The 26,952-nt window shown below is 35.4% G+C and overlaps 2 protein-coding genes and 1 pseudogene across 2 annotated transcripts; 1 reads left to right on the top strand and 2 right to left on the bottom strand.

Annotated features, from left to right (window-relative positions):
• Nucleotides 1-10,577: 10,577 nt before the first annotated feature.
• Nucleotides 10,578-12,199, bottom strand: LOC139897808 (anthocyanidin 3-O-glucosyltransferase 2-like). The gene has a single exon (XM_071880509.1). The coding sequence runs from the start codon at nucleotides 12,155-12,157 to the stop codon at nucleotides 10,676-10,678; it is 1,482 nt and encodes a 493-aa protein (XP_071736610.1). The 5' UTR covers nucleotides 12,158-12,199; the 3' UTR covers nucleotides 10,578-10,675.
• Nucleotides 12,200-14,797: 2,598 nt separating this feature from the next.
• On the bottom strand, nucleotides 14,798-16,006 carry LOC139901431 (UDP-glycosyltransferase 71A15-like; annotated as a pseudogene).
• A 6,513-nt stretch (nucleotides 16,007-22,519) lies between these two features.
• Nucleotides 22,520-23,740, top strand: LOC139901429 (uncharacterized). Its single transcript, XM_071884146.1, has one exon. It carries the CDS (start codon nucleotides 22,520-22,522, stop codon nucleotides 23,738-23,740), a length of 1,221 nt encoding a protein of 406 aa, XP_071740247.1.
• The last annotated feature ends 3,212 nt before the right edge of the window (nucleotides 23,741-26,952 follow it).

Raw genomic sequence — 26,952 nt, 5'->3', positions numbered from 1 at the left:
CTTGATAATGCTGGTGAATTTACATCTCAAGCATTTAATGACTATTGCATGTCTATAGGAATTGTTGTTGAACATTCTGTTGCTCATGTGCATACACAAAATGGTTTAGCCGAGTCATTGATTAAACGTTTACAGTTAATCGCTAGACCATTGATAATGAGAACAAAACTCCCTGTATCTATATGGGGTCATGCAATTTTACATGCTGCTGCATTGATTCGCATCAGACCAAGTGCAAGTCATAAATATTCCCCCCTACAACTTGCTTTTGGTCAAGAGCCAAATATTTCCCATCTTAGAACATTTGGTTGTGCAGTGTATGTTCCAATTGCGACACCACAACGTACAAAAATGGGTCCTCAAAGGAGGTTGGGAATATATGTTGGATATGAAACATCTTCAATATTAAGGTATATTGAACCTATGACAGGTGACGTTTTTACAGCACGTTTTGCTGATTGTCATTTTAATGAAACATTGTTCCCTAGATTAGGGGGAGAAATGAAAAATAAAGAAAATGATGTTTCATGGTGTGAACCTCAATTAAAGTATCTTGATCCTCGCACAAAAGAATGCGAGACAGAAGTTCAAAAGATAATGCATATACAAGAACTTGCAAATCAATTGCCTGATGCATTTACAGATACAAAAACGGTGACAAAATCATATATACCAGCAGTAAATACTCCAGCTCGAATTGAAATTCCAAAAGCTGGCAATAACGTCACTCATGAATCTTTGCCACGTCAGAAACGTGGAAGACCAATCGGTTCAAAGGATAAAAATCCTCGAAAAAGAAAATCAGCTGATAATGAAGTAAAAGAAAGTGTTCAAGAAAAACCACAAATCAGTACTCCTACTGCAGAGGAGATTGATGATGTCAATACAGAAATTGCAATCAATTATGCATATTCAAAAATATTATGGAACCGAAATGAAATGAAAAATCTTGATGAGAAATTTTCATTTAATGTTGCATATGACATCATGAATAATGATGATGATCCAGAACCAACATCTATGGTTGAATGTCAAAATAGACATGATTGGGCTCAATGGAAAGAAGCAATACGAGCTGAATTAGAATCACTCAATAAAAGAAAAGTTTTCGGATCCATCATTCTCACTCCTAAAGATGTGAAACCTGTAGGATACAGATGGATTTTTGTCCGAAAAAGAAATGAGAAAAATGAAGTTACAAGGTATAAAGCTAGACTTGTAGCTCAAGGTTTTTCTCAAAGACCGGGAATTGATTATGAAGAAACTTATTCTCCTGTTATGGATGCAATTACTTTTAGGTACTTAATCAGTCTGGCAGTTTCTAAAAATTTAGAAATGCATCTCATGGATGTTGTGACTGCTTATCTATATGGATCACTTGATAGTGATATATATATGAAGATACCTGAAGGATTTAAGGTACCAGAAGCATCAAATGCAAAACCCAAAGAAATGTATTCGATTAAATTACAAAGATCTTTATATGGGTTAAAACAATCGGGACGTATGTGGTATAACCGATTAAGTGATTACTTGATAAGCAAAGGGTATACAAATAATCTTACTTGCCCTTGTGTTTTCATTAAGAAAACAACATCCGGATATGTGATCATAGCTGTTTATGTTGATGATCTTAACATCATAGGTACAAATAAAGAGATCCATGAAGCCATTCAACTTCTAAAGAAAGAATTTGAAATGAAAGATCTCGGAAAAACCAAGTATTGCCTTGGTTTACAAATTGAGCATATGCCTAATGGTTTACTTGTACATCAAACAACATATACTGAAAAGATTTTGAAACGTTTCAATATGGACAAGGCAAAACCATTAAGTACTCCTATGGTTGTTAGATCACTCAATGTTGAAGCTGATCCATTTCGTCCATGTGAAGATCAAGAAGACATTCTTGGACCAGAAGTGACATATCTTAGTGCAATTGGAGCTCTTATGTATCTTACAAATTGTACAAGACCTGACATTTCTTTTGCAGTTAATTTGTTAGCAAGGTTCAGCTCTGCTCCTACCAAAAGACACTGGAATGGGATCAAACACATATTTCGATACCTTCGAGGAACTACTGATTTAGGATTATTTTATTCTAACGAATCAAAACAAGATTTGGTTGGTTATGCAGATGCAGGTTATTTATCTGATCCACATAAAGCTAAATCTCAAACTGGATATGTATTCCTAAATGGAGGTACTGCAATATCATGGCGTTCTCAAAAACAAACACTTGTTGCTACATCGTCAAATCATGCCGAAGTGATTGCATTACATGAAGCTACTCGAGAATGTTTTTGGTTGAGATCAATGACACAACTCATTACTGATTCTTGTGGACTAGAACGCGATAAAAGTCCAACAACTATCTATGAAGATAATGCAGCTTGCATAGCACAGATGAAAGAAGGGTATATCAAAAGTGACCGAACAAAACACATACCACCTAGATTCTTCTCATACACTCAAAATCTCATTAAGGACAACCAGATTGAAATGAGATATGTGCAATCTAGCAAAAACTCTGCTGATCTTTTCACGAAAGCACTTCCAACTGCTATTTTCAGAACACACGTTCATAACATTGGCATGAGACATGTTCAAAAGATGTAACAGCTGAAGCGATGTCTACTTGAGGGGGAGTCAACTCCATGCTGCACTCTTTTTCCCTTAGCTAAAGTTTTTTCCCACTGGGTTTTCTTTAGCAAGGTTTTTAACGAGGCAGTAATTTATAGTTGATCTTCAACAAAATAAAATTGCTATCCAAGGGGGAGTGTTATAATAATAATAATAATATAGATATGGATAGTCAATTTTGGTGTATACATATAGTCAATTTTGGTACACAAAGTATGTATTTTTATATTGAGATTTTAGGCTATAAATACTCATGAATGCAAGCATTAAACTTGCACCATTTCTTACACTTACAAAGTGTTTCTTTCTTTCTCTCCATTATCATCTTTGTTCTTACACTTCATTATTAGTATTCTAAATCAAGAATCAAACCACTAAAGGTAGTTATAAGCCTACTGAATTATAACATCAAGAATCAAACCACTAAAGGTAGTTATAAGCCTACTGAATTATAACAGTTAAGATGATAAGGCAGTTATAGATTTAATATTGGAGTGAATGAGAAGTTTAAGGGGTGAGATTTTCCATATATGCCCTTTTCATTTATTTTAAATTATAAATAACTTAAAACATTTATAACCATTGATTAAAAGTATGGACAATCCAGATCTGTTCTCACCATTTATATAAATGAGAACATTCTCATTCGATTACATTTCTATATATATATATATATATATATATATATATATATATATATATATATATATATATATATATATATATATATATATATATATATATATATACTATATAGTGATGAACGTGTATGATCATAAATAAAGAATATATATATATATATATATATATATATATATATATATATATATATATATATATATATATATATCACATAGGTATTTATTTATATATCTAACACATACAAAGATTATAGTATGTATGTATATAAAACATGATAAGTCTTATAAGGATGGTTAATTAATAATGGGATAATTAAAGAATAATTATACAACTATTATAACTTATACACTTAACTATATAGTAACACTTAATTACATTAAGTATATTATCACTTATATATATATATATATATATATATATATATATATATATATATATAATAAGTGCATTAATAACTTGTTATGTGTATACACCTATAACGTGAAGGTTATAATTAAAGATAGCGTACAAAGACTACAAACATCACCTCTACTTGTGGCCTAGGGTGATCCTTGTTGCCATTATGGGACACGCTTGTGGATCTCGAATGCCAAGACTTAGATTCTGGTCAAGAGTCCTAGGCGCCTAGTAACAATAGATCATTCGAGTGACTTGCATGTTAGCAAAGAAGTTTGGGCGAGATTGTACAACATCTTTGTTAAGAAATATAACCCGAACTTCTTAAACTAGAAGCTTACTATAAGTGGAAGTTCTCCATAAATAGTAGGTTTCCAAAAATAGAAACTTTTGAGAAATAGGAACTTTTCTCGAAAACCGTCACTGTTAATATAGTTTGCTATATTAATAAAAAAACTTTATGTCTGTTAGACATTAACTAATCAAAGGTTATATCTCTAGGTTAAGATCTCCAATCATTTACTCCGTTCATACTACTTGCGTGGAATTTCTTACTTGCTACTAAGGTGAACTCATAGCCTCACTTTTACATGTTTTAATGTATTTTATAAATCTTGGGGTGAGACACATGCTTGCTTTAAATGATTTATAATTTAGACACAAGTGCTTAAACTTTTGATATGCAACTTCGTGAGATTATTGTTAACTTGTATTCTTACATGCAAATTCCCGCCATAATATTGTTAATTGCTGGAATTGAAATTTTGCAAGCTTAATTATTGTGAGTAGGCCTATTGAGAGTGACATCTCTACCCATTGGCGTGATCGTCAAGGGGGTACATAATAATGATTGCCGACACCCGTACAGTGTCAGGGGTTAATGTTTAGTTCGATATTATAACTCATGGTATATTGAATATTTTGATGTTTTGAACTAAATCTTGTGGTCTAAAACTTATTATGATTGTTAAACCTATGATGTTCACTCAACCTTTGTGTTGACATTTTAAGCATGTTTGTCTCAGGTGAAGATTAGCTTATGTGCTGCACTATGATGCTTAGTTAGTTGTTGCATTGGAGTCCACATATTAGACTTATCATTTGTTATTTATATATGAATTTCATTATGTAAAACATTATTATGTTTTCGCTGCAAATCAAATTTTGTTAAACGTCTTATTTAGAGTCGTTCTCGTTTATACATACTTGTGTTGTGATATTGTGAAGTCATATTTCCCCGACCCTATTTGGAGGTATGTCATAAGGAATAAACACATCGGCCAAATAAGTGGGCCAAATATTAATGAACTATATAATAAGAATGGACCATAAAGCAAAAAGGGAAATGGGCCAGGAACAAACGGATTGGGCCAAATAAATACAAGTGGACTACACCTTTTTCAAAACGGGCTAGCCTAAAGACATGTGATAAACATACTGGGCTTGTAAGAGGTGGGCTGAATAAAATAAAAGCTGGGTCAGACTCAATGGTTAATCGAAATAGGTTGGGCCACACAAGAAAACAGGTTTTTAAAAATAATACGAGGCCCAAACCTACTATTAAACCTTTTATTTCATGTCACAATAGCTACTCCGTATTAACTAAAATAAAAAACGAAGAGGTCCCATTTCGAAGAAAATATAGTCTCAAAAAATTTTAAAACCGTTAAAACCGAGTCATGGATACTTGATTGTGGGGCAACAGATACTATGACTTTTGATAAAAATGATATTATTTTTAAAACCAAACCTAGAAAAAATAAAATTCAAACTTCTAGTGGTGAGATTATTCAAGTCGAAAGTGGTGGAACTATTGAAATCTCACCTACGATTAAATTACCTAATTGTCTATATATTCCAGCTTTGTCACATAGCTGTTATCGATAAGTCATGTAACAAAAGAACCAAATTGTAAAGTCCTAATGTATCCGACATTCTGCATTTTGCAGGATATCCGGACAGAGCTGATAATTGAACGTAGCACTAAAAAGGGGGGTTATATTATATTAACGAAGTTTCTCAATGGGGTACCGTGTTACTTGCTCACGAAACACCTACGAGGGAGGCTTGGTTATGGCATCGAAGATTGGGACACCCTTCGGTCGGCTATCTATGTTTTCGATTTCCTAGTTTATTTCCTTATAATGTTAACCTAAGTTGTGAAACTTGTATTTTGGCGAAAAGCCACCGGAGTACGATTAAACTCAGCAATACTCGAAAAGATGTACCTTTTGCTTTAATTCATTCTGATATATGGGCACCGACTCCAATTAATGAGGGGAAAACTTTCAGATATTTTTTCACTTTTATTGATGACTGTACACGAATGACCTAGATTTATATTTCAACAAACAAATCAAAAGTACTTGAATTTTTTTCCATTTCTATAAAATGATTCAAATACAATTTAATAAATATATACAAATTTTCAGATCTGACAATGGGGGGAATTCGTTAATACTTCGATGAAACTTTTTTCGAAGAAAGAGGGATTATTCATCAAACACCTTGTGCTCATACCCTGAACAAAATGGCGTAGCCGAACGGAAAAATCATCTACTTTTAGAAATGACTAGAGCATTAATAACTGAATCTAAGGTTTCAAAAAGTTTTTGGCCTAAAGCTCTTGCTACTACCACCTACCTTATAAACCGATTACCTACTAAGATTCTTGGCACAAAAATCCCTCGGGATACTTTATCTCAATTTTGTACTCTTCCGTCCTCGCTTAACCTTGAACCTCGAGTTTTTGGGTGCTCGGTCTTCGTTTATACCCCGAAAAACGAGCATATAATACTTTACCCGTGTGCTAAAATATGTGTCATGGTAGGTTATGATATAAACCAAAAAGGATATCAGTGTTATAATCCTAAAAGACGGAACATCATTACGAAAATGAATTTTGATTTTATTGAAACTGAATACTTCTAGAACACCCAACTCACGGGTGAGGGGGAGAAAGAGAGTAACGACACTCTAAGTTGGATGTCATGGATACCACCTCAAATTACTCAAACACCAAACCCTGAGCCCATACAAACATTGCCCGAGCCCATTACTCCAATACCAAACCCTGAGCCCATACATATCTCAACACAAAATTCCGAACCCACACAAACTCGTACAAAAATCCCTGAGCCAACACACAATCATGAATCTATTCAAACCTCGACACAAATCCATGAAACCACTGAAACTTCCTCTAACAATGAGCACCTAGCTCAGGAGGAACTAAATGACCCAACTTCTGATGAAACCACTCAACGATATGTCCTACCTCAAAGAACTAACAGAGGTGTTCCACTAAAAAGACACTCTCTAGAAAAAGAACCTCAAAGGTCAAGGTATCCTATGGCTAATATAGAACAAGGAAATCTATCAAAAGAAGCACAACAATTTAATTATGTAATTTATTCTGAAAACATACCAACTCTTGTAGAACAAGCTTTAAAATAAAAAACTGGAAAACGCGATGGAAGTTAAAATGGAGGCTTTGGATGCTAATGACACGTGGGAAAATGTGTCATTCCCCAAGGAAAGAAATCAGTAGGATGTCGATGGGTATATACAATAAAAAACAAACCAGATGCTACTATTAAAAGATATAAAGCTCGACCGGTTGCTATAAGGTATACTCAGACATATGGGATAGATTATTCCTAGACTTTATCACCAGTTGCAAAACATGATACCATCAGAGTTCTCTTCTCGGTTGCTGCAAACAAGGAATGACCACTACACCAATTTGATGTAAAGAATGCATTCCTACATGGTGAACTAAAAGAAGAAGTATATATGGAAGCACCACCAGGATTTGCTGAAAACTTCAAAAACAGGGAAGTTTGTCGACTTACAGAATCTTTATATGGGTTAAAACCATCTCCACGGGATTGGTTTGGGAGATTCACATTAGCTATGAAACAATATGGTTTTAAACAAAGAAATTCAGATCATACCCTATTTCTTAAACAAAGAGATAGCCTTATCACATGCTTAATTATTTATGTTGATGACATGATAATTACCGAAAATGATAAAGAGGAATTAAAGATAAATTTGTTTAACGATTTCGAAATGAAAGATTTGGGCAAACTTAAATATTTTTTGGAGATTGAAGTATTACGATCCTAACAGGGAATATATATGGAAACCAAAAGCTATAAATAAAAGATGAAGCTGATATTGCTGATAAAGGACGATATCAAAGGATTGACCGAATTAAACATGTTGAAGTGTTGGAGGCTATATTCGGTATATTGGGTACAACTTGGATGTCATGCATATTGAAAAGAATGTGTTGGAGGCTATATTGGGTACCTTATTAATGAACGACAAGTCCAACGACACTCACAATGCACGAGTTAACTTGGGAAAATTGTGAATTCGAGAAGATTGGTGGCTCAAACCTAAGACCAAAGGTAAAAAAGATGGGAAATTCTACAAACCTCTTCCTAAATAGTGATATGTCAAATCATCCGGAGAGCGCTGAAATGTAGTAGTGATATGTCAAACACATTCATGAGTTAGGGGAGGTGGATTTGGATGACCCGGATCTTTCAACGGCTAATGTTTGGGTGGACGAACTAGGAGCTTTGTTTAATTTCGAAAAGGTAACTAATCTGCATTTTGCTCGTGGTCATTTGGTTACTTCAAATCATGTTATCATGGCTTCGGTTGGCGTTGATGCTGTAGTGGAGGATGGAAGGTGTTCGAGGTCAAATCAAACCGAGGGAAGTATTAATCAAGGTGTTGCGAATGATGTGCTTGAGGATGGATGTGGTATCTAATGCGGGACTTTTAACAATCCGATGGTTACAATGGTTAATCTGGAGGGCAGTCTGATGAAGGAGAAATCACTGGTCGGTGTTGATGTTGTTTCGACTAGTGGTGATACTAGAGGGTCTTTTAGATTTAAGAAACGGGTTGAAGAAGGTAAATATGTTTGTTTGCAAAATGATGTGGATGTGTGGGACTTTGGTGAAACTTTATTTAATATTTTTAAGGAGCCTAATGTTATTGACATAGTTAAGAAGAAGAATCCAAAGTTGAGTATGGACGTGGGTGGGTCGATGAGAAAGGATGATAAATTGGATCGTGCTTCGGGCGTAAAAGCTAGTGGTTTTCAAGATTTCGTTGACTGTGGTCTATAACGACCTTCGTCGGTTACTCTAAATGGGAGTGGTCCGGACAACATTCTTTCATATGCATACAAATCAAGGCGTGGAAAAAATGTTATTGCGGAAAAATCGAATGGGAAAGTCTCTTGGTTGGACCTTCGTAATAGCAATGGTTTTCCCAAGACTGTTTATATCAGTATAGAAATACTTTGTTGGTTATTTTCGTTAAATTGTTTCTTCTTTTGTCGCTTGTTTAGATACTAGTTTTGTTTGTCTATTTGGTGTTGGCGTTTTCGCCCAGATTTGGCTCGGTTTATTTAGCTCTTGGTAAGTGTTTACTAATCCTGAACCTTATCTTTGTTTCACCTTGTTTGTAACCATTTTGATTGGTTCCTTCATTTTTCGATGCAGGTTCCTAGTTATTAATAATAATCGTTATTCTTAGAAGAAAAAAATGAATAGTCATAGTCATTATCACTCACACACTTATGCTTATATGAAAGTCGACCCCGTGGCTGTTCGTCTCCGCAACCATGAATCTTTTTCAAGTATTTGAAGTATATTGGCTGTTTTCCATAAGTCTTTTTACATAACAGTTTTATTTTACGGTTAACGCTACCAAATAGTTATAAACTTTTATATTTGTTCCAATGTATGATATATATCCAAAAAATACTGGTGTAGGTCATATACTTTCAAAAAGTATTCTAATGTAGGCTATTGGTGACCGGTTACTTGCGTGCGCATTCCCTGGGGATAACAGACGTTAACAACAAGCATTCATAGATCAAAATGATTAGAGTTTCAGATTTCCGTTTATACCTTCAAGCTTCGTGTTGCATAAGATCGTATTAAAATTCATCTCTGAACAGCAGATCGAAAAGTCAAAATTTAACAGATTTTGGTCAACAATTCGATTGGATCGTTTATCGAATTTTCATGTCTTGATTTTAGTTAACGAGTGTTAGGTGATGAACTTAGAACAACTTTCATGAAAATTTCAAATCCTAAATCTCTACTTTGTTACGTTTGTTAGCTTCAGGACTGCACTCGCGGGTAACCGGTCACCAATAACCTACATTAGAACACTTTTTAAAAGTATATGACATGCACTGGTATTTTTCTGGGTATATAGCCTAGATTGGAATAAAAATAAAATTATATAGTTATTTGGTAGCCTTAACCCTTTATTTTATAAGGCGGGGAATTCAATCTAAAACATTTAGTCTCTCTTGCCATTGGTATTATTTTTTTCTTTTTATCGAATCGTTGGTATGGTATTTAGTTGCATGCTTGAATGTGCATAAACATAAGGAAAGTTTGGACGTTCGGGTATGTGTGTGTGGCGGGGGTGGGGTTATAATTTTCATGGTGTCTGGGAAGTAATGTGTTGAAGGCTAAGAAGAAGCAAAAGAAGAAGTCGACTAGTTTTGAGGGGTTGTTTTGTTTGTGCGATGAAGATGAGGATTTGGATTGTGGGACTTGTCTCAAACACCTCTTAATGATGTATCTGGTGTTGGTTTTGATGCGAACACACATTTCTTTACAACAATTAGATCCTTGTCGATGAGTTTTAAAAAATATTTTAAAAATTATTGTACATACTTCCGTTGCTAAATTATGTCATGACAATCACATGTGATTATCCCGCGTGTTTAATCTAAGCCATTGATTATACTAATCCAAATGCTGAGATTTATTACCTGATTTTCAAGCAAAATTAAAGATGCAAATGAATATTACTCTCAAACATATATAATAAAGAACATAAGAGATTTGCTTAAAAGGATACAGTTACACAGATGGAAACATATGATGGAAGTTGCGAGACCTTCAATTTATTGTAGATTACAATGAACAATAAGCAAAAGCAGAACTTATGATGATACGTTTCTGATAATGTCGTGAACAAATCGGCCAATAGATGCATACGACGATCCTCCCTCTACCACTGTCGCTCTGCTCTTCTCACTCATTTCTTTGACTTTGTTTCTCACTTTGTCATCCTCCATCAATTGTCGTATCCCATTTTCCATCTCCTCCGCTGTGACTATCACCGTCGTTTCACCTTTATAATAAAACAAATCATTCCTATAATCCAACTTTATCTCCACAGCCAATCCCAACTCCACCACCATCTCAAATGCATTAATTTGCTGCTCTGCGTAAATTGGCCATGTAGCTGATGGTACACCAAACCACAAGCTTTCAAGCAACGAGTTCCACCCACAATGTGACACGAACCCTCCAATTGCAGGATGAGCCAATAACTTCACCTGTGGGGCCCAACCAATAACTTTCCCTATTCCATCCATGCGCTCCATAAATCCTTCCGGCAATATTGGTTCATGATTATCGTAATCTCCGGTTGCTATTGTTGTTTTCTCTGATGGAGGTCGACGTAGTGACCACACAAAACGGTGTTTGCTCTTCTCTAAACCATACGCTATCTCCTTCACTTGTATCTCATCAAAACTTCCCATACTCCCAAAACATAAGAACACAACAGATGAAGGCGATTGAGTGTCCAACCAGCTGATGACGCCATTATCATATGGTTTTCCGGTACCGGCACCATCACCATCTTCTAGGTTGAGTATAGGCCCTACCGCATACACGGGAGGGATGCTGATGTCATCAGTTATTGACTGGATAGCGCTCATTTCCAATTCAACGAATGTATTAACCAAGATTGCTTTGACCTCTCTAAACCTTCGACATGTCCATAGATGAAAGTCTAACCCTTCTTTATTCTGGATCATTGAAGGGAAAACATTCGTTGGCACCGGTTTGACAAAACCTGGAACGGTTATCTTAGTATTCAAGTTGCTCAACTCAATAATGTCTTGGTTTTGATCATCACAGAGTGTTTGGATATGTAAGCAAAAACTAAGAAAATTGGCATTACTAGTAAAAAAGAGGTACGTTGGAACATTAAACTCATTTGCCACATCTATCATGGTCTGGCATAGCATATCTATGACAAACCCAACTACTTTACGACTTGAACCCGGTTGACCTATCATATCAGCCACAACATTTTTAATGTATATGCAATGACTGTTAATGAACTCCGTGAAGGAAACCATGGGTGATTTAGAATCAAACATTGGTAGAGTTTTTTGTTGAGGGAGTTCAATGAAGGATATGCGGTCTAGAGTACTGTTGTTGTTAGCTAGCGATTGAATGTAGCTTGTGAAAGCAGAACCAGAATCCCCACTTGGAGGCTTAATAACCATTATTGTGAGGGAAAGGTGTTGATCACGATTTAAAAGAACTTTTGCGAACTCGACGGTTGACTTGATATGACCAAGCCCAGGGGCAGGAATGACTACAAGCTCTGCAACTATACTAGCCATATTCCTCCTCTTTGGTTTATGGATGGATGTTTTGGTTCAACTCTAAACTTGTGTTCATGTACGTCTGATTATTTGTTAGATAACAAAAAAATATATTGAGCTAAGCTGATCATGTCCAGTCATTATTGGGACCACTTATTTAAGGTGTACCTAAAATCTACTGTAAAGTAAAACCATTATTAGTGGGGTAAGCTAAAATAGATGTACGTTTTACAATGGCTTTTGTTATCAAGACAAACAGATTACGGATGTACAACATACATGGAGTATTATGCCATGTACCTCAACTACTCACAGCACCACTACTACTCACTGCATGTATACTATAACTATACTACAGGAACACTAATATATATACAAATCAACAACACCAAAAGTACTTAAATTTCAATAGGACCTTTTTTCTAAAAAAAACCAATAACTATGGAGTATAAGCCAAGTGATATTTACATATATAGAAGCAAAAATTAACTGACCCAAAAGCAATACTAATAACAATTACATTGTGATGAAAGCTAAGAGCACACGGTATCTGCACCGTCGTTGCTCGTCGTTCTCACCGACGCCGGATTATATGGACACCGCCCCACTGTCGTTGGTCGTCGATTCCGCCATCGTTTCCCAAAGTCTTTCAGCGACGGTGTGTATTATATAATTTTTTAAATTATTTTAATTTCCTATTAGTCCATGTCATATAAATGGCCACCGAACGACACCCCACTTAATCAATTTCGAAGTCCATTTTTAACACCGAAATGGACCTTGGTCGAAAGACTACAAATCAAGAACCAAAAAAATTAACATTATGATGAAAGCTAAAAAAAATTAAGAAGAAATCAGCGCACTCCTGTTCTATTTCAACCTAAATCTCCATAGTAACTCAAATTTATGAGCCAAACAACTGCAAAATTGGTTAAACCAAATGCTACGATATACCTTCATTTCGATGTCAATCAACTAAAAAAATCGATGAAAGAAGCAGTTGTGGTCTCGGCGGAATGACTAACGATGGCGGTTGTAGATGATGCAAGAGGTAGGGTTTAAAGAGGTTAGTTGTAGATGAATGTGAGAGGGTTTACAATAAGGGTGGAGATGGATGAGAGTACTACGGAGTATTATTTTCTTAGAAATGGAACGGTTTTTTTGAGTTGGGAATAGAGGTTGAATTTTGGGATATTTTATTTTCCCAACTATTTTTTGTTCTTCCCGCTGTAAGGTTTCATTTTTTTTAAGAAGATGAATGGCATCTCGCTGTTTGGTAAGAATCTGTTTGCGGGAAAAGCATCCAGGAATCAACTGTATGGACCTTCTCCTTCTGCTAATTTTCATGTACGTTGTTCTGTTTTGAGGGTCAATCTTTGCGTTAATTATGATATCTTGAACAAGGTTCGTTTGTGCGCCTTGTTGATTGATCATCGACCGTTCGTTAGCCACAATTTAGTGTCGTGTTTAACCCGTAGGGGAGTGCTTGTGAACCAAGTGTTTAATTGGGGCTATTTCGGATACATCGTATTGTGTATCGACGAAGATAATTTGTCAAAATTCTGCTCCAATCATCATCTCTATCGCTCCTTTTGCCTCTCGAGCCGATAGATTTTTCCGGTTCATTTGGATTGAGTTATCTGGTATCCTGGCTAGCATGTATTCGGAATGCAATATTAAAGAGCTAGCAGCGGGTTTCGGGAAGGTACTCTCTATTGCACACTCATCTTCCGAATTAAAGCAAATTGGGGTTGCCTTTGCATTCATCGAGTTGGAGTGCTCATCGTTGCTTGTCGACGTGATCAGGGAAGTTAGAAATAATTTGGGTCTGGAATCTTTTTTCATCTGGGCTAACGAGGTGGCTCCGAATGAACTCAATCGTATCCTCAACGATGAACTTTCAACGATGAAATTAGCTAATTCTAATCGGGCTGTTTGTGAAGGCGACGTTTTACCGTGGTCTATTCGTGCCATCAATGGGGATCATTCGGAATTAAGAAAAATCAGGGAGAATTAGAGCTTCGTCTTTAATGGTGGCGATTCTTATCCTATCAATTTGAAGCAAGTCACGATGAATGTTAGAAAACATATTCCTGCTATTACAGTTGATCCAGAACGTGAAGTAAGTTTTCACGTTCCTCCTAATGTCGTCTTTTCTAAATTGGCACTTAACGATTTGGGGGCTACTCCTTCAGTAGTATGTAATGATTTGGATCCTCCTGTTGAGAATATTATTAGTGACTCAGTCGATTTTCCTTCATATAACCTGTGCTCCGATTCAGTTGAACCTTTAGCGTTTCCGTGCTTTGGTAAATCTTGCGATAAGAAGTGTTCAAGAGCTTGGCGATTTGCTTTGGATCATAAAGTTGAATTTGTTTGTTTAACGAATAAAGGTAAAGAGCTTTCGGATGATAATTGTGTTTGTTTTTGTGGTAAAATTTGTTTTAATGGTTGTAAAAATCATGATCTTAGATCCACTCATGTCGTTCCTGTTACTTTTCCGAGTGATCCGAATCTTAATGTTGGTGCGGGGTCGGTTTCACCTTTTAAAGAGATATTGGTTGGTTCCATGCCTATTTGTACTCCGGTAGTGGATTTGGATAATGTTCTCGAGTTAGATTGTGATGAGGATATCCGTCCCGTTTTAGCGAATGTTTCTTATCCATCAAAGGGGTCGAATGGATTGATTCTTTCCGAACCGGGCCCAGATGAGGGTTGTAGTATGGTTGCATCGGTTGATTTTGAAACGGTTGCTTCCAAATCTGGTAAACCTTGTGATACTTCGGTGATGATTCCCGCGTATTTGGCTAAGTGTAATGGTGATTCGGGTTCGGTTCCACCTTTAGTCACCTTTACAACTATGATGGATAATATGGTGGACGAGTTGGATGAGGTGGAAGACAATCCCACCTCTTGATTCTGGATCATTGAAGGGAAAACATTCGTTGGAACCGGTTTGACAAAACCTGGAACGGTTATCTTAGTATTCAAGTTGCTCAACTCAATAATGTCTTGGTTTTGATCATCACAGAGTGGATATGTAAGCAAAAACTAAGAAAATTGGCGTTACTAGTAAAAAAGAGGTACGTTGGAACATTAAACTCATTTGCCACATCTATCATGGTCGGGCATAGCATATCTATGACAAACCCAACTACTCGACGACTTGAACCCGGTTGACCTATCATATCAACCACAACATTTTAAATGTATATGCAATGACTGTTAATGAAATCCGTGAAGGAAACCATGGGTGATTTAGAATCAAACATTGGTAGAGTTTTTTGTTGAGGGAGTTCAATGAAGGATCTAGAGTACTGTTGTTGTTAGCTAGCGATTGAATGTAGCTTGTGAAAGCAGAACCAGAATCCCCACTTGGAGGCTTAATAACCATTATAGTGAGGGAAAAGTGTTGATCACGATTTAAAAGGACTTTTGCGAACTCGACGGTTGACATGATATGACCAAGCCCAGGGGCAGGTGATCCGTTATGAATCTGAGATCACAACGAGATTCATAAAGGATATTTGTTCTATTCCCTAATTGATAATGTGCAGTTGTTATTATAGAAATAAAAACACATAAACAATATGGAAAAAGTTTAGCTTTTATTTGCTCAACTCTCTCTACGTACAAGTTTGTTAAGTAGAGGCTTATCCCCTCTCTCAAATACACTTTACATATATATAATAGAAAATGTAAATGAGGCAATTATCTCCATAATCTCACATAATTAGATCATGGGCAGTTAAGGTGTGGAACATGGAGCAATATTTGGTCCAACTCCAAACTTCCTCCTATTCTCTCGGAGACAGGTACGACTGGATCAGCAGGAATGACTACAAGCTCTGCAACTATATTAGCCATATTCTGTCATGAGTTTAAATTGGTCAGCTGCTGCTCACGTGCTTCATACACAATAACAAAAATAACAGATTTAGTTACCATGTGCTGATGTATAAATACTAGATTAGGCCATTGTAGAAGTTAGCTTATGAAATTAGTGTGTGTGAAATCACTCATCTTCTCCCTCTATTCTCGGTAAATCTTGAGATTGTAATAACAATTCATTTCAATTGTAATTTCAATCTTTGTAATCAATTTCGAAGCCGATTCTTCTTGCGAAGCTTCCTAGTTGTTTACTAGATCATTCTTCGATTAATTTGAATTCAAGAAAGATCATATCAATTGGTATCAAGAGGACCTTCCTGGACCAATTTTTTTTTTTTTTTTTTTTTTTTTTTTTTTTGAAATCAAAGACCGATAATAGAAGTTTCAAGCTCTTCAATGGCTGCTGGAGTTATAAATTCGCTTCAAGAACTCAAACAACAAATACAACAACTCAGCAATTCTATCCACAAGTTTGATAAGGATTTAAACACGAAGTTGGATTTGGTGGAAAAGAATCAAAAACTCTTGATTAGTGAAGCACAAAGCCTAAGAGAGAAGAAACAAGGTAAGAATCAAAATTCACATTTTTCAAGTAATGCTTCTAACGATTCAAAACCTAGCTCAGATTCTGCTGGTCAATTGAAAATGTCAATGGTAAATGATACTAATGGTGTAAAGAACATGGACGACAAGAAAGTTACATACAAGGTGTTTGACGAAATGCCAACATCAAGAAACTATAAACATACAGGTACGGTTCAAGAATATTATGAAGCTTTTAATTCTTTGTTCAAAAATTCAGGTTTAGATGAATCCCATATCATTGATATTTTCATTTGGGGGTTGAAACCAGAAATTAAGAGTGGTGTTAATATTTTCAACCCTAAAAGCCTTCATGATGCGTATATTTTGGCTAAGGTACAAGAAGATACGGTAGCGATTATTAACCGTAGGATTAAAAACTTTCACAATCAGTATTCTACATCTGCAACTTCTGATGAGTTAGCAACCCAAATGGTGAATCCTGATGATGAAACCCAAGAGTTAAACCTTGATGATGAGACACAAGTTGTGAACTCTGATGAAGAATCTGATGTGATGGACATTTCCAATGTTGTTGCAAATGAGGTAAAGAATGTCAACATTAAGTGTTTTGGGGATCTTGATATCTCAAGGGAAGGGGTGGACAAACATTGTTTGAAAACATTACCTTCTTTAAGGGTTGAAGGTTCAAATATTCTAGAATTGGAAAACGATTTAGTCATTCATGATGAGATGTGTGAAAAGGCCGATAAAGCTGATTCTATGCTGACATTATTGGAAAAGGGAAATAGTGAAGTTGAAATGAAGGAATCTCAAATTGATGTAAGCTTTCCATTTAATGAATTAACTGATGTTAGTTTGAAGGCACCGATGTATCTTAACAACAACGATTCTTTTCGTCAAAATTGAGCGTATGCGGATGTTACTAGGACACCATGGGTCAAGCAACATGGGCTTGATTTGCACAACTTTCAGACAAAAGTTTCAGGGAATAATAGTGTTAGCAAGTTGAGACAACCAACTCGTTTTATTACTAATGCAGAGTATGTGTATGTTCATGAACTCGGTTTGATCCAATACTGGAGGAACCGGTTCAAAAGGATGTTAATGGTGCACTGGTGGCCTAAATGGAAGTCTAAACAGTCGATTTTTGACAATTTGGCAGTTGTTTTTGGCTATAAGAAGTTAGAATACAGGGTTAAACCTCTAACTGATGATAGTGATTTTAAATTGGAGCTGAAAATTTTACCACCTGTTAGAAATGATGCTTCAGTAGAGGTTGTGACATGTGTAAAGGTACTCGCAACTTTTATTTCAACATATGACTCCGGCATAGAGAAAGGGTTGACCATGGAGGCTCCATTGACTATTAATAGACATGATGGAAAGTCTACTGAAAGTCTAGCAGAAAGTCAACAGAATGTGAGAGGGGCCAACATTACAGTTGCAGTTTCTGTTCAAGGACAGCCGCACCTAAAAGTTGTGACATTTACACATAGATGGGATCAAAATGGTGCTGGAAGTGGCAAATTTAAAACTAGCAGGAAGAGGAAGCTATGGTCTAACATATTAAAAGGTGATAGAATGGCTTCACAGCTTTGTCAAAGACTCAATATTATCAAGAAGCATAATAAGAACTCAATTGTAATAGCTGAATCACGATTTTCAAAGGTGCACTTGGAAGCTCGTTGGGCACTTAACATGGCTTTTGAACCACCTGGAGTGGATACCATGAAGGCTTCTTCAATCAGTGGGTGGGAGGAAATTAAGCATCAATTTAAGCTCTAAAGAATCTGATACGCCGAGCTTGTTCATGACTTTGATCTTAATAAGGTTGCTTCCAAGAAACGAAATTCTTCTCTATTTCAGACCGAAGAGGCTGCTTTGAGTCCTTACAAGAAGCAAATAAAATCACGTCATAAGAGTTATTTTTAGAGATTCTTGAGGACAAGAATCGTTTCAAGGAGGATAGATTGTCATGAGTTTAAATTGGTCAGCTGCTGCTCACGTGCTTCATACACAATAACAAAAATAACAGATTTAGTTACCATGTGCTGATGTATAAATACTAGATTAGGCCATTGTAGAAGTTAGCTTATGAAATTAGTGTGTGTGAAATCACTCATCTTCTCCCTCTATTCTCGGTAAATCTTGAGATTGTAATAACAATTCATTTCAATTGTAATTTCAATCTTTGTAATCAATTTCGAAGCCGATTCTTCTTGCGAAGCTTCCTAGTTGTTTACTAGATCATTCTTCGATTAATTTGAATTCAAGAAAGATCATATCAATTGGTATCAAGAGGACCTTCCTGGACCAAATTTTTTTTTTTTTTTAAATTAAAGACCGATAATAGAAGTTTCAAGCTCTTCAATGGCTGCTGGAGTTATAAATTCGCTTCAAGAACTCAAACAACAAATACAACAACTCAGCAATTCTATCCACAAGTTTGATAAGGATTTAAACACGAAGTTGGATTTGGTGGAAAAGAATCAAAAACTCTTGATTAGTGAAACACAAAGCCTAAGAGAGAAGAAACAAGGTAAGAATCAAAATTCACATTTTTCAAGTAATGCTTCTAACGATTCAAAACCTAGCGCAGATTCTGCTGGTCAATTGAAAATGTCAATGGTAAATGATACTAATGGTGTAAAGAAAATGGACGACAAGAAAGTTGCATACAAGGTGTTTGACGAAATGCCAACATCAAGAAACTATAAACATACAGGTACGGTTCAAGAATATTATGAAGCTTTTAATTCTTTGTTCAAAAATTCAGGTTTAGATGAATCCCATATCATTGATATTTTCATTTGGGGGTTGAAACCAGAAATTAAGAGTGGTGTTAATATTTTCAACCCGAAAAGCCTTCATGATGCGTATATTTTGGCTAAGGTACAAGAAAATACGGTAGCGATTATTAACCGTAGGATTAAAAACATTCACAATAAGTATTCTACATCTGCAACTTCTGATGAGTTAGCAACCCAAATGGTGAATCCTGATGATGAAACCCAAGAGTTAAACCTTGATGATGAGACACAAGTTGTGAACTCTGATGAAGAATCTGATGTGATGGACATTTCCAATGTTGTTGCAAATGAGGTAAAGAATGTCAACATTAAGTGTTTTGGGGATCTTGATATCTCAAGGGAAGGGGTGGACAAACATTGTTTGAAAACATTACCTTCTTTAAGGGTTGAAGGTTCAAATATTCTAGAATTGGAAAACGATTTAGTCATTCATGATGAGATGTGTGAAAAGGCCGATAAAGCTGATTCTATGCTGACATTATTGGAAAAGGGAAATAGTGAAGTTGAAATGAAGGAATCTCAAATTGATGTAAGCTTTCCATTTAATGAATTAACTGATGTTAGTTTGAAGGCACCGATGTATCTTAACAACAACGATTCTTTTCGTCAAAATCGAGCGTATGCTGATGTTACTAGGACACCATGGGTCAAGCAACATGGGCTTGATTTGCACAACTTTCAGACAAAAGTTTCAGGGAATAATAGTGTTAGCAAGTTGAGACAACCAACTCGTTTTATTACTAATGCAGAGTATGTGTATGTTCATGAACTCGGTTTGATCCAATACTGGAGGAACCGGTTCAAAAGGATGTTAATGGTGCACTTGTGGCCTAAATGGAAGTCTAAACAGTCAATTTTTGACAATTTGGCAGTTGTTTTTGGCTATAAGAAGTTAGAATACAGGGTTAAACCTCTAACTGATGATAGTGATTTTAAATTGGAGCTGAAAATTTTACCACCTGTTAGAAATGAGGCTTCAGTAGAGGTTGTGACATGTGTAAAGGTACTCGCAACTTTTATTTCAACATATGACTCCGGCATAGAGAAAGGGTTGACCATGGAGGCTCCATTGACTATTAATAGACATGATGGAAAGTCTACTGAAAGTCTAGCAGAAAGTCAACAGAATGTGAGAGGGGCCAACATTACAGTTGCAGTTTTTGTTCAAGGACAGCCGCACCTAATAGTTGTGACATTTACAGATAGATGGGATCAAAATGGTGCTGGAAGTGGCAAATTTAAAACTAGCAGGAAGAGGAAGCTATGGTCTAACATATTAAAAGGTGATAGAATGGCTTCACAGCTTTGTCAAAGACTCAATATTATCAAGAAGCATAATAAGAACTCAATTGTAATAGCTGAATCACGATTTTCAAAGGTGCACTTGGAAGCTTGTTGGGCACTTAACATGGCTTTTGAACCACCTGGAGTGGATACCATGAAGGCTTCTTCAATCAGTGGGTGGGAGGAAATTAAGCATCAATTTAAGCTCTAAAGAATCTGATACGCCGAGCTTGTTCATGACTTTGATCTTAATAAGGTTGCTTCCAAGAAACGAAATTCTTCTCTATTTCAGACCGAAGAGGCTGCTTTGAGTCCTTACAAGAAGCAAATAAAATCACGTCATAAGAGTTATTTTTAGAGATTCTTGAGGACAAGAATCGTTTCAAGGAGGATAGATTGTCATGAGTTTAAATTGGTCAGCTGCTGCTCACGTGCTTCATACACAATAACAAAAATAACAGATTTAGTTACCATGTGCTGATGTATAAATACTAGATTAGGCCATTGTAGAAGTTAGCTTATGAAATTAGTGTGTGTGAAATCACTCATCTTCTCCCTCTATTCTCTGTAAATCTTGAGATTGTAATAACAATTCATTTCAATTGTAATTTCAATCTTTGTAATCAATTTCGAAGCCGATTCTTCTTGCGAAGCTTCCTAGTTGTTTACTAGATCATTCTTCGATTAATTTGAATTCAAGAAAGATCATATCATATTCCTCCTCTTTGGTTTATGGATGGATGTTTTGGTTCAACTCTAAACTTGTGTTCATGTACGTCTGATTATTTGTTAGATAACAAAAAAATATATTGAGCTAAGCTGATCATGCCCATTCATTATTGGGACCACTTATTTAACGTGTACCTAACATCTGTTGTAACATATGATAAATATGATAAAATCCCTTCAAAAATTATTGTTACCGTATTATTGTAAACTATACATGTGTGTTGCACGGATGCTTAAAAATCATTTCAATCAATTATATATAGATAGATATAATATATATATAGATCTTTCACTTAAAGGGAGTATATCGGCCCAATAGCTTAAAGTGTAGTTAATTTGGGTCTGTATTCTGTTTTCAATAGTTATATCCGTTACTATTTGAAAAAAGGTAAAATGTAATGGGTCTGTTAGTTGACTATATCAAAAGGGTCAAACTTTACCTTTTACTATTTCAAGTTTAGATAAAATGGTAATGGGTCTGATTAGTCGACTATATCAAAAGGGTCAAATTTTACCCAATTTGTTATCGATTTATTGAAATTTCCTGAATGTATTGTCTTTTGAAGAATATAATATGTTATATCATATTTTGACTACTACAATTAACATAGAAAGTATCAATAACACTTGAATGAAATGGACAAGAAGTGGCGGCACTTTGAAAAATTCCTTTTTTCTAAAATCTAAGCTAGCAAACTAAGGGTGTGCTTGGTTCAAAAGTAAGAATGGGAATGGAAATGGGAAAGGAATGGTAATCGAAATGCAATGACCATTCCCATTATATTCACTACTAGAAAAAGAGCTTTTTCAAACGACACCTTTCCGGACGACATTTATCGTGCACAAAAGTCCGCTAAATGACAAAAAAAAAACAGCTTTCCCTTTACTCCTACAAATATGCGTTTAATACTACATATTTGGGGAGTTTAGGGGAAATGTTGCCGAATTTTTGGTAACTAGTAAATTCATTATACGCATCCATAGTTGAGACAAAACATTCAAAGGGTGGGTTAGGTTGCCTTCCATAGTTTGACTACCCGACCTTAATTATATATATAACAAGTTATTGTAATATAAAAGTTTTTTGTTGTTGTAAACTTGATTTAATTAGGTAATATCTATGACGATTGATAAGAGTTGGATTACTATACGATATCAATTTGACCCTGCATTTCGTGTTGGTCTCGAAGCCTTTATTGAGAGGTGTAAAAACCATTTGAATCATGAGGGTAAGTGTAGTTGCCCGTGTAAAGATTGTGGTAATACGAGAATACATAAACTTAAAGAAATAAAAAAAAAACATATAATGCAACATGGGTTTGAACCCTCTTATAAAATATGGTGGCATCATGGTGAACAACCACAACCGCCAGAAGTACACAACACACAAGACCCTCTCAGAAATTTTCTGCACGATATTCAGGGGGAAGAACCCCCTAGTGTTGATCCGGAGGAAGGACCGGATGACGATGAGACTATGAATGACACGACCGTAACTGATCTGGAGGATTTAATTGACTCCACCCAAACCGAGCTATATACTGGTAGAAAGATGTCCTCGTTAGAGTTTTTAGCCAAGTTAACACACATTAAGGTCTTGAATAAATGGACAAATACTTCATTTGACCAATTGTTAGAATTACTCAAACAATCACATCCTGAAGATAACACAATTCCGACATCATATTACGAAACTAAGAAGTGGATGAAAAAGATCGGTTTAGGGTATGAAGCGATACATGCTTGTAAGAATGATTGTTGTTTGTTTTATAAGGAATACCAAGATTTAGAAAATTGTTCAATATGTAAGGAGAGTATATGGAAAGCTAAACGCACAACGGGGAAGAAAGTTCCTAATAAAGTTTTGCGTTATTTTCCTATAACTCCACGACTAAAACATTTGTATAGTTCCAGATACACTGCAAAGGATATGACCTGGCATGCTACTGGACGATGCACGGAAGGGGGTAAGATGCGTCATCCGATAGATGGTCGAGCGTGGAAAGAAATTGACAAAAGATATCCGGATTTTGCACGTGAATCCAGAAACGTTCGACTAGGGTTGGTTGCTGATGGTTTTAATCCACCCGGCAACTTGTCCACTGCTTACAACATGTGGCCAGTAATATTGACAGTGTACAATACGCCACCGTGGATATGTATGAAAGAAAGTTCTCTCATGTTGACTTTGTTAATTCCTGGTCCAAAATCACCAGGAAAAGATATTGATGTTTACTTGAGGCCTTTAGTTGATGAATTGAAGAGTTTATGGCCCGTAGGAGTTATTACGAGAGACTCAATTACAAACACATATTTTCAAATGAAAGCAATGCTTATTTGAACCATAAACGATTATCCTGCACGTAGTAGTTTGTCTGGTTGGAGTGGCCAAGGCTATAAAGCATGACCTACATGTAACGAGGACACTCCTTCAATGCGTGTTCGAAACAAAATTTCTTATTTCGGCGTTAGACAGAGCTAGAAATGGATCACCCTTATAGAGAAAACACTCAATTCAATGGTAAAGTTGATCATACCCCTAAACTTAGAAATTTGAACTGAAAAATGATTGAAAGCCAACTTAAAGATCTACTGCCAGTTGGTAATCCCGGGAAAAATCATAAGAATATTGGTGAAAAAAGAAAATATCCCTCTAATTATAAGTCTCCTCACAACTGGACTAAAGTTTCCATTTTTCGAGAACTTGAATATTGGAAACATCTTCCACTGTAACATAACTTGGATGTCATGCATATCGAAAAGAATGTGTTGGAGGCTATTTTGGGTACCATATTAATGAACAAAAAATCCAACGACACTCACAATGCACGAGTTGACTTGGAAAAATTGGGAATTTGAGAAGAGTTGTGGCTCAAACCTAAGACCAAAGGTAAAAAAAGATGGGCAATTTTACAAACCTCTTCCCAAATACTCGTTAAAACCTGAAGACAAGGTACATTTTTGTAAATTTATTAAAGAAGTTAAACTTCCAGACGAGTTTGGATCAAACTTCAGGAATAAAGTGAAGGATGATAACATAACGAACATGAAGTCTCATGATTGTCATATCATGATGCAACGATTATTACCGGTCGGAGTTAATGCGTTTTTGGACTCAACTATCTCTACACTAATAATGCAGTTATGCACATTCTTTAAGAAAATTTGTGCTCGAGAGTTAATGGAAGCAGACATGTTGAAAGCTCAAATACAATTGATTAAACTTTTATGTGCTTTCGAGTTAATTTATCCCCCGGATTTTTTTGACATAATGATTCATTTGGTGATGCATTTACCGGAAGAGGCTATACATGGAGGGCCTGTTTACATGAGGTGGATGTATCCAATTGAGAGATACATGAAAAAGCTAGAAAATTATGTTAGAAATAAAGCTAAGGCTGAAGGTTGTATAGCTGAGGGGTACGTTGCCGATGAAGCATTAATCGCATGTTCAATGTCTCTTGAAGGTGTACAGATGAGATTTAATCGTTCTGACAGGTATACGGACGGACCATCTAGGCCGTGTGAGTTTCGTGTGTTCAAATCGCTATGTAAATTTATCAGTAAAGGTGTGTTCAAGCCTCTGGCCCGGGCTATTCAAGATAACCTTCATTGGTATATTCTCAACAATTGTTCTGACATTGAAGGATACAAACTCTAAGTCATTTATTTACAAAGTATGTTATAATGACTTAACTGTGTAAACGTTGATCATATTAACAATTCTTTTGAACATTTACAGTCAGTTTGCAGCAGAGAATGCCGGTGTTGACATGAAAACACATTTTCCTTGTTGGTTGACCAAGAAGGTAAACTCATTGTATATGTACATATACATATATAATTTACATTTGATAACTATTTTTATTCAAACTTTCAATTTTTATATTTTTATAATAGGTACGTGAACTACGGTTAGTTGACCCGTCGAAGGTTAGCAATGAATTGTTCTCTCTAGCTGAAGGGCCGTTGGGTACCTCTAACCATTACAGTGCCTGCAATGTGAACGGTGTCAGGTTTTTGGTTTGCAGTCGTGATGATCGACGCACAACATAAAATAGTGGAATTGCAACACCCGCTGAAAATAAAACTATGTATTATGGCTGGTTGGAAGATATTGTTGAGCTGCATTATGGTGGTGCATATAGTGTCGTGTTATTCAGATGTCGGTGGTTCAAGACTGAGAGCACCCGAAAACATAAACGTAAAATTACAGTAAATAACATAACTAGTATTGACACGAAAGATGAATGGTACAAAGATGATCAATACATTTTGGCAACACAAACTCAACAAGTCTTTTGCATCGACGATCCTTCAAAAAATTCTACCTGGAAGGTCGTTCATGAGGTAAATCATTGAAAACTCTGGGACAGAGACATTATCGAAGACACCACACCGCGTGATGTTGTACACGACATCAATTCATCCGAACTTAGTCTTGATGCGTATTTGGATAATATGACTTATACAAGTATGAGTGTACCCGGAGAATCAACATCAATTCATTTTAATCTACCTACAGAAGTAGTTAATGATGATGATGATTTCATTTGTGATCTAGATCCTATTATCCTTCCTCATGAGATCAGTGATGATGATAATGATGTGGTGGCCGATGATGAGCTCGATCCCCAAATTCCTGAAAATGGAGCTTACTCTAGCGATGAAGCAGATTATTGATATGTAATTGTTGTCTTTATAAAAAAACTGTAATCAAATGTTTAATATTTCAATGAATATGTATATGTATATGTATATGTATATGTATATGTATATGTATATGTATATGTATATGTATATGTATATGTATATGTATATGTATATGTATATGTGTATATATATATATGTATGTATATGTATATATATACATATATATATATATACATATACATACATATATATGTATATATGTATATATATATGTATATGTATATCTATATCTATATATATGTATATGTATATCTAGTTGTTAAAAAAAATTATGTGTTGTTATATATATATATATATATATATATATATATATATATATATATATATATATATATATATATAAGAAAAAAAATCTGCTAGTGCAGCAGCAAATCTGCTAGTGCATCAGCATTTTTTTTATAAAACAGCAGCCGCAGTTTTTTTTCTTTTTTTAGCAACTATATATATATATATATATATATATATATATATATATATATATATATATATATACATACATACATACATACATATAGTTGCTGAAAAAAAATTAAAAAACTGCTGCTGCTATTTTTTAAAAAATAACTGTTAAAAAATTGTTGATGTTATATATATATATATATATATATATATATATATATATATATATATATATATATATATATATATATATATATATATATATATGATGCATGTACGAGTATGAATTGGGGGCCACTTTCGGGTGTTCGACTACATGAGTGTTTTGGGCCTCCTAAATTTAATATATCTTTTGTTATTGGGCTTGATGATAAATGTGGTCAAGGGTAGCAATGGTGTGCGTGGCCAGGAAGTCAACAAAAGAGAGCCTGCATTCTAGTA

The sequence above is a fragment of the Rutidosis leptorrhynchoides genome, chromosome 3 (assembly GCF_046630445.1).
Source record: "Rutidosis leptorrhynchoides isolate AG116_Rl617_1_P2 chromosome 3, CSIRO_AGI_Rlap_v1, whole genome shotgun sequence".
Taxonomy (NCBI): domain Eukaryota; kingdom Viridiplantae; phylum Streptophyta; class Magnoliopsida; order Asterales; family Asteraceae; genus Rutidosis; species Rutidosis leptorrhynchoides.
Note: the sequence above shows the minus strand (reverse complement) of the source record. Positions and strands in the feature narration are given on the sequence as shown.

Coding starts and splice junctions, on each gene's coding strand:
- LOC139897808 (XM_071880509.1), bottom strand. CDS start 12,157: ATGGCTAGTATAGTTGCAGAGCTTGTAGTCATTCCTGCCCCTGGGCTT.
- LOC139901429 (XM_071884146.1), top strand. CDS start 22,520: ATGACGATTGATAAGAGTTGGATTACTATACGATATCAATTTGACCCT.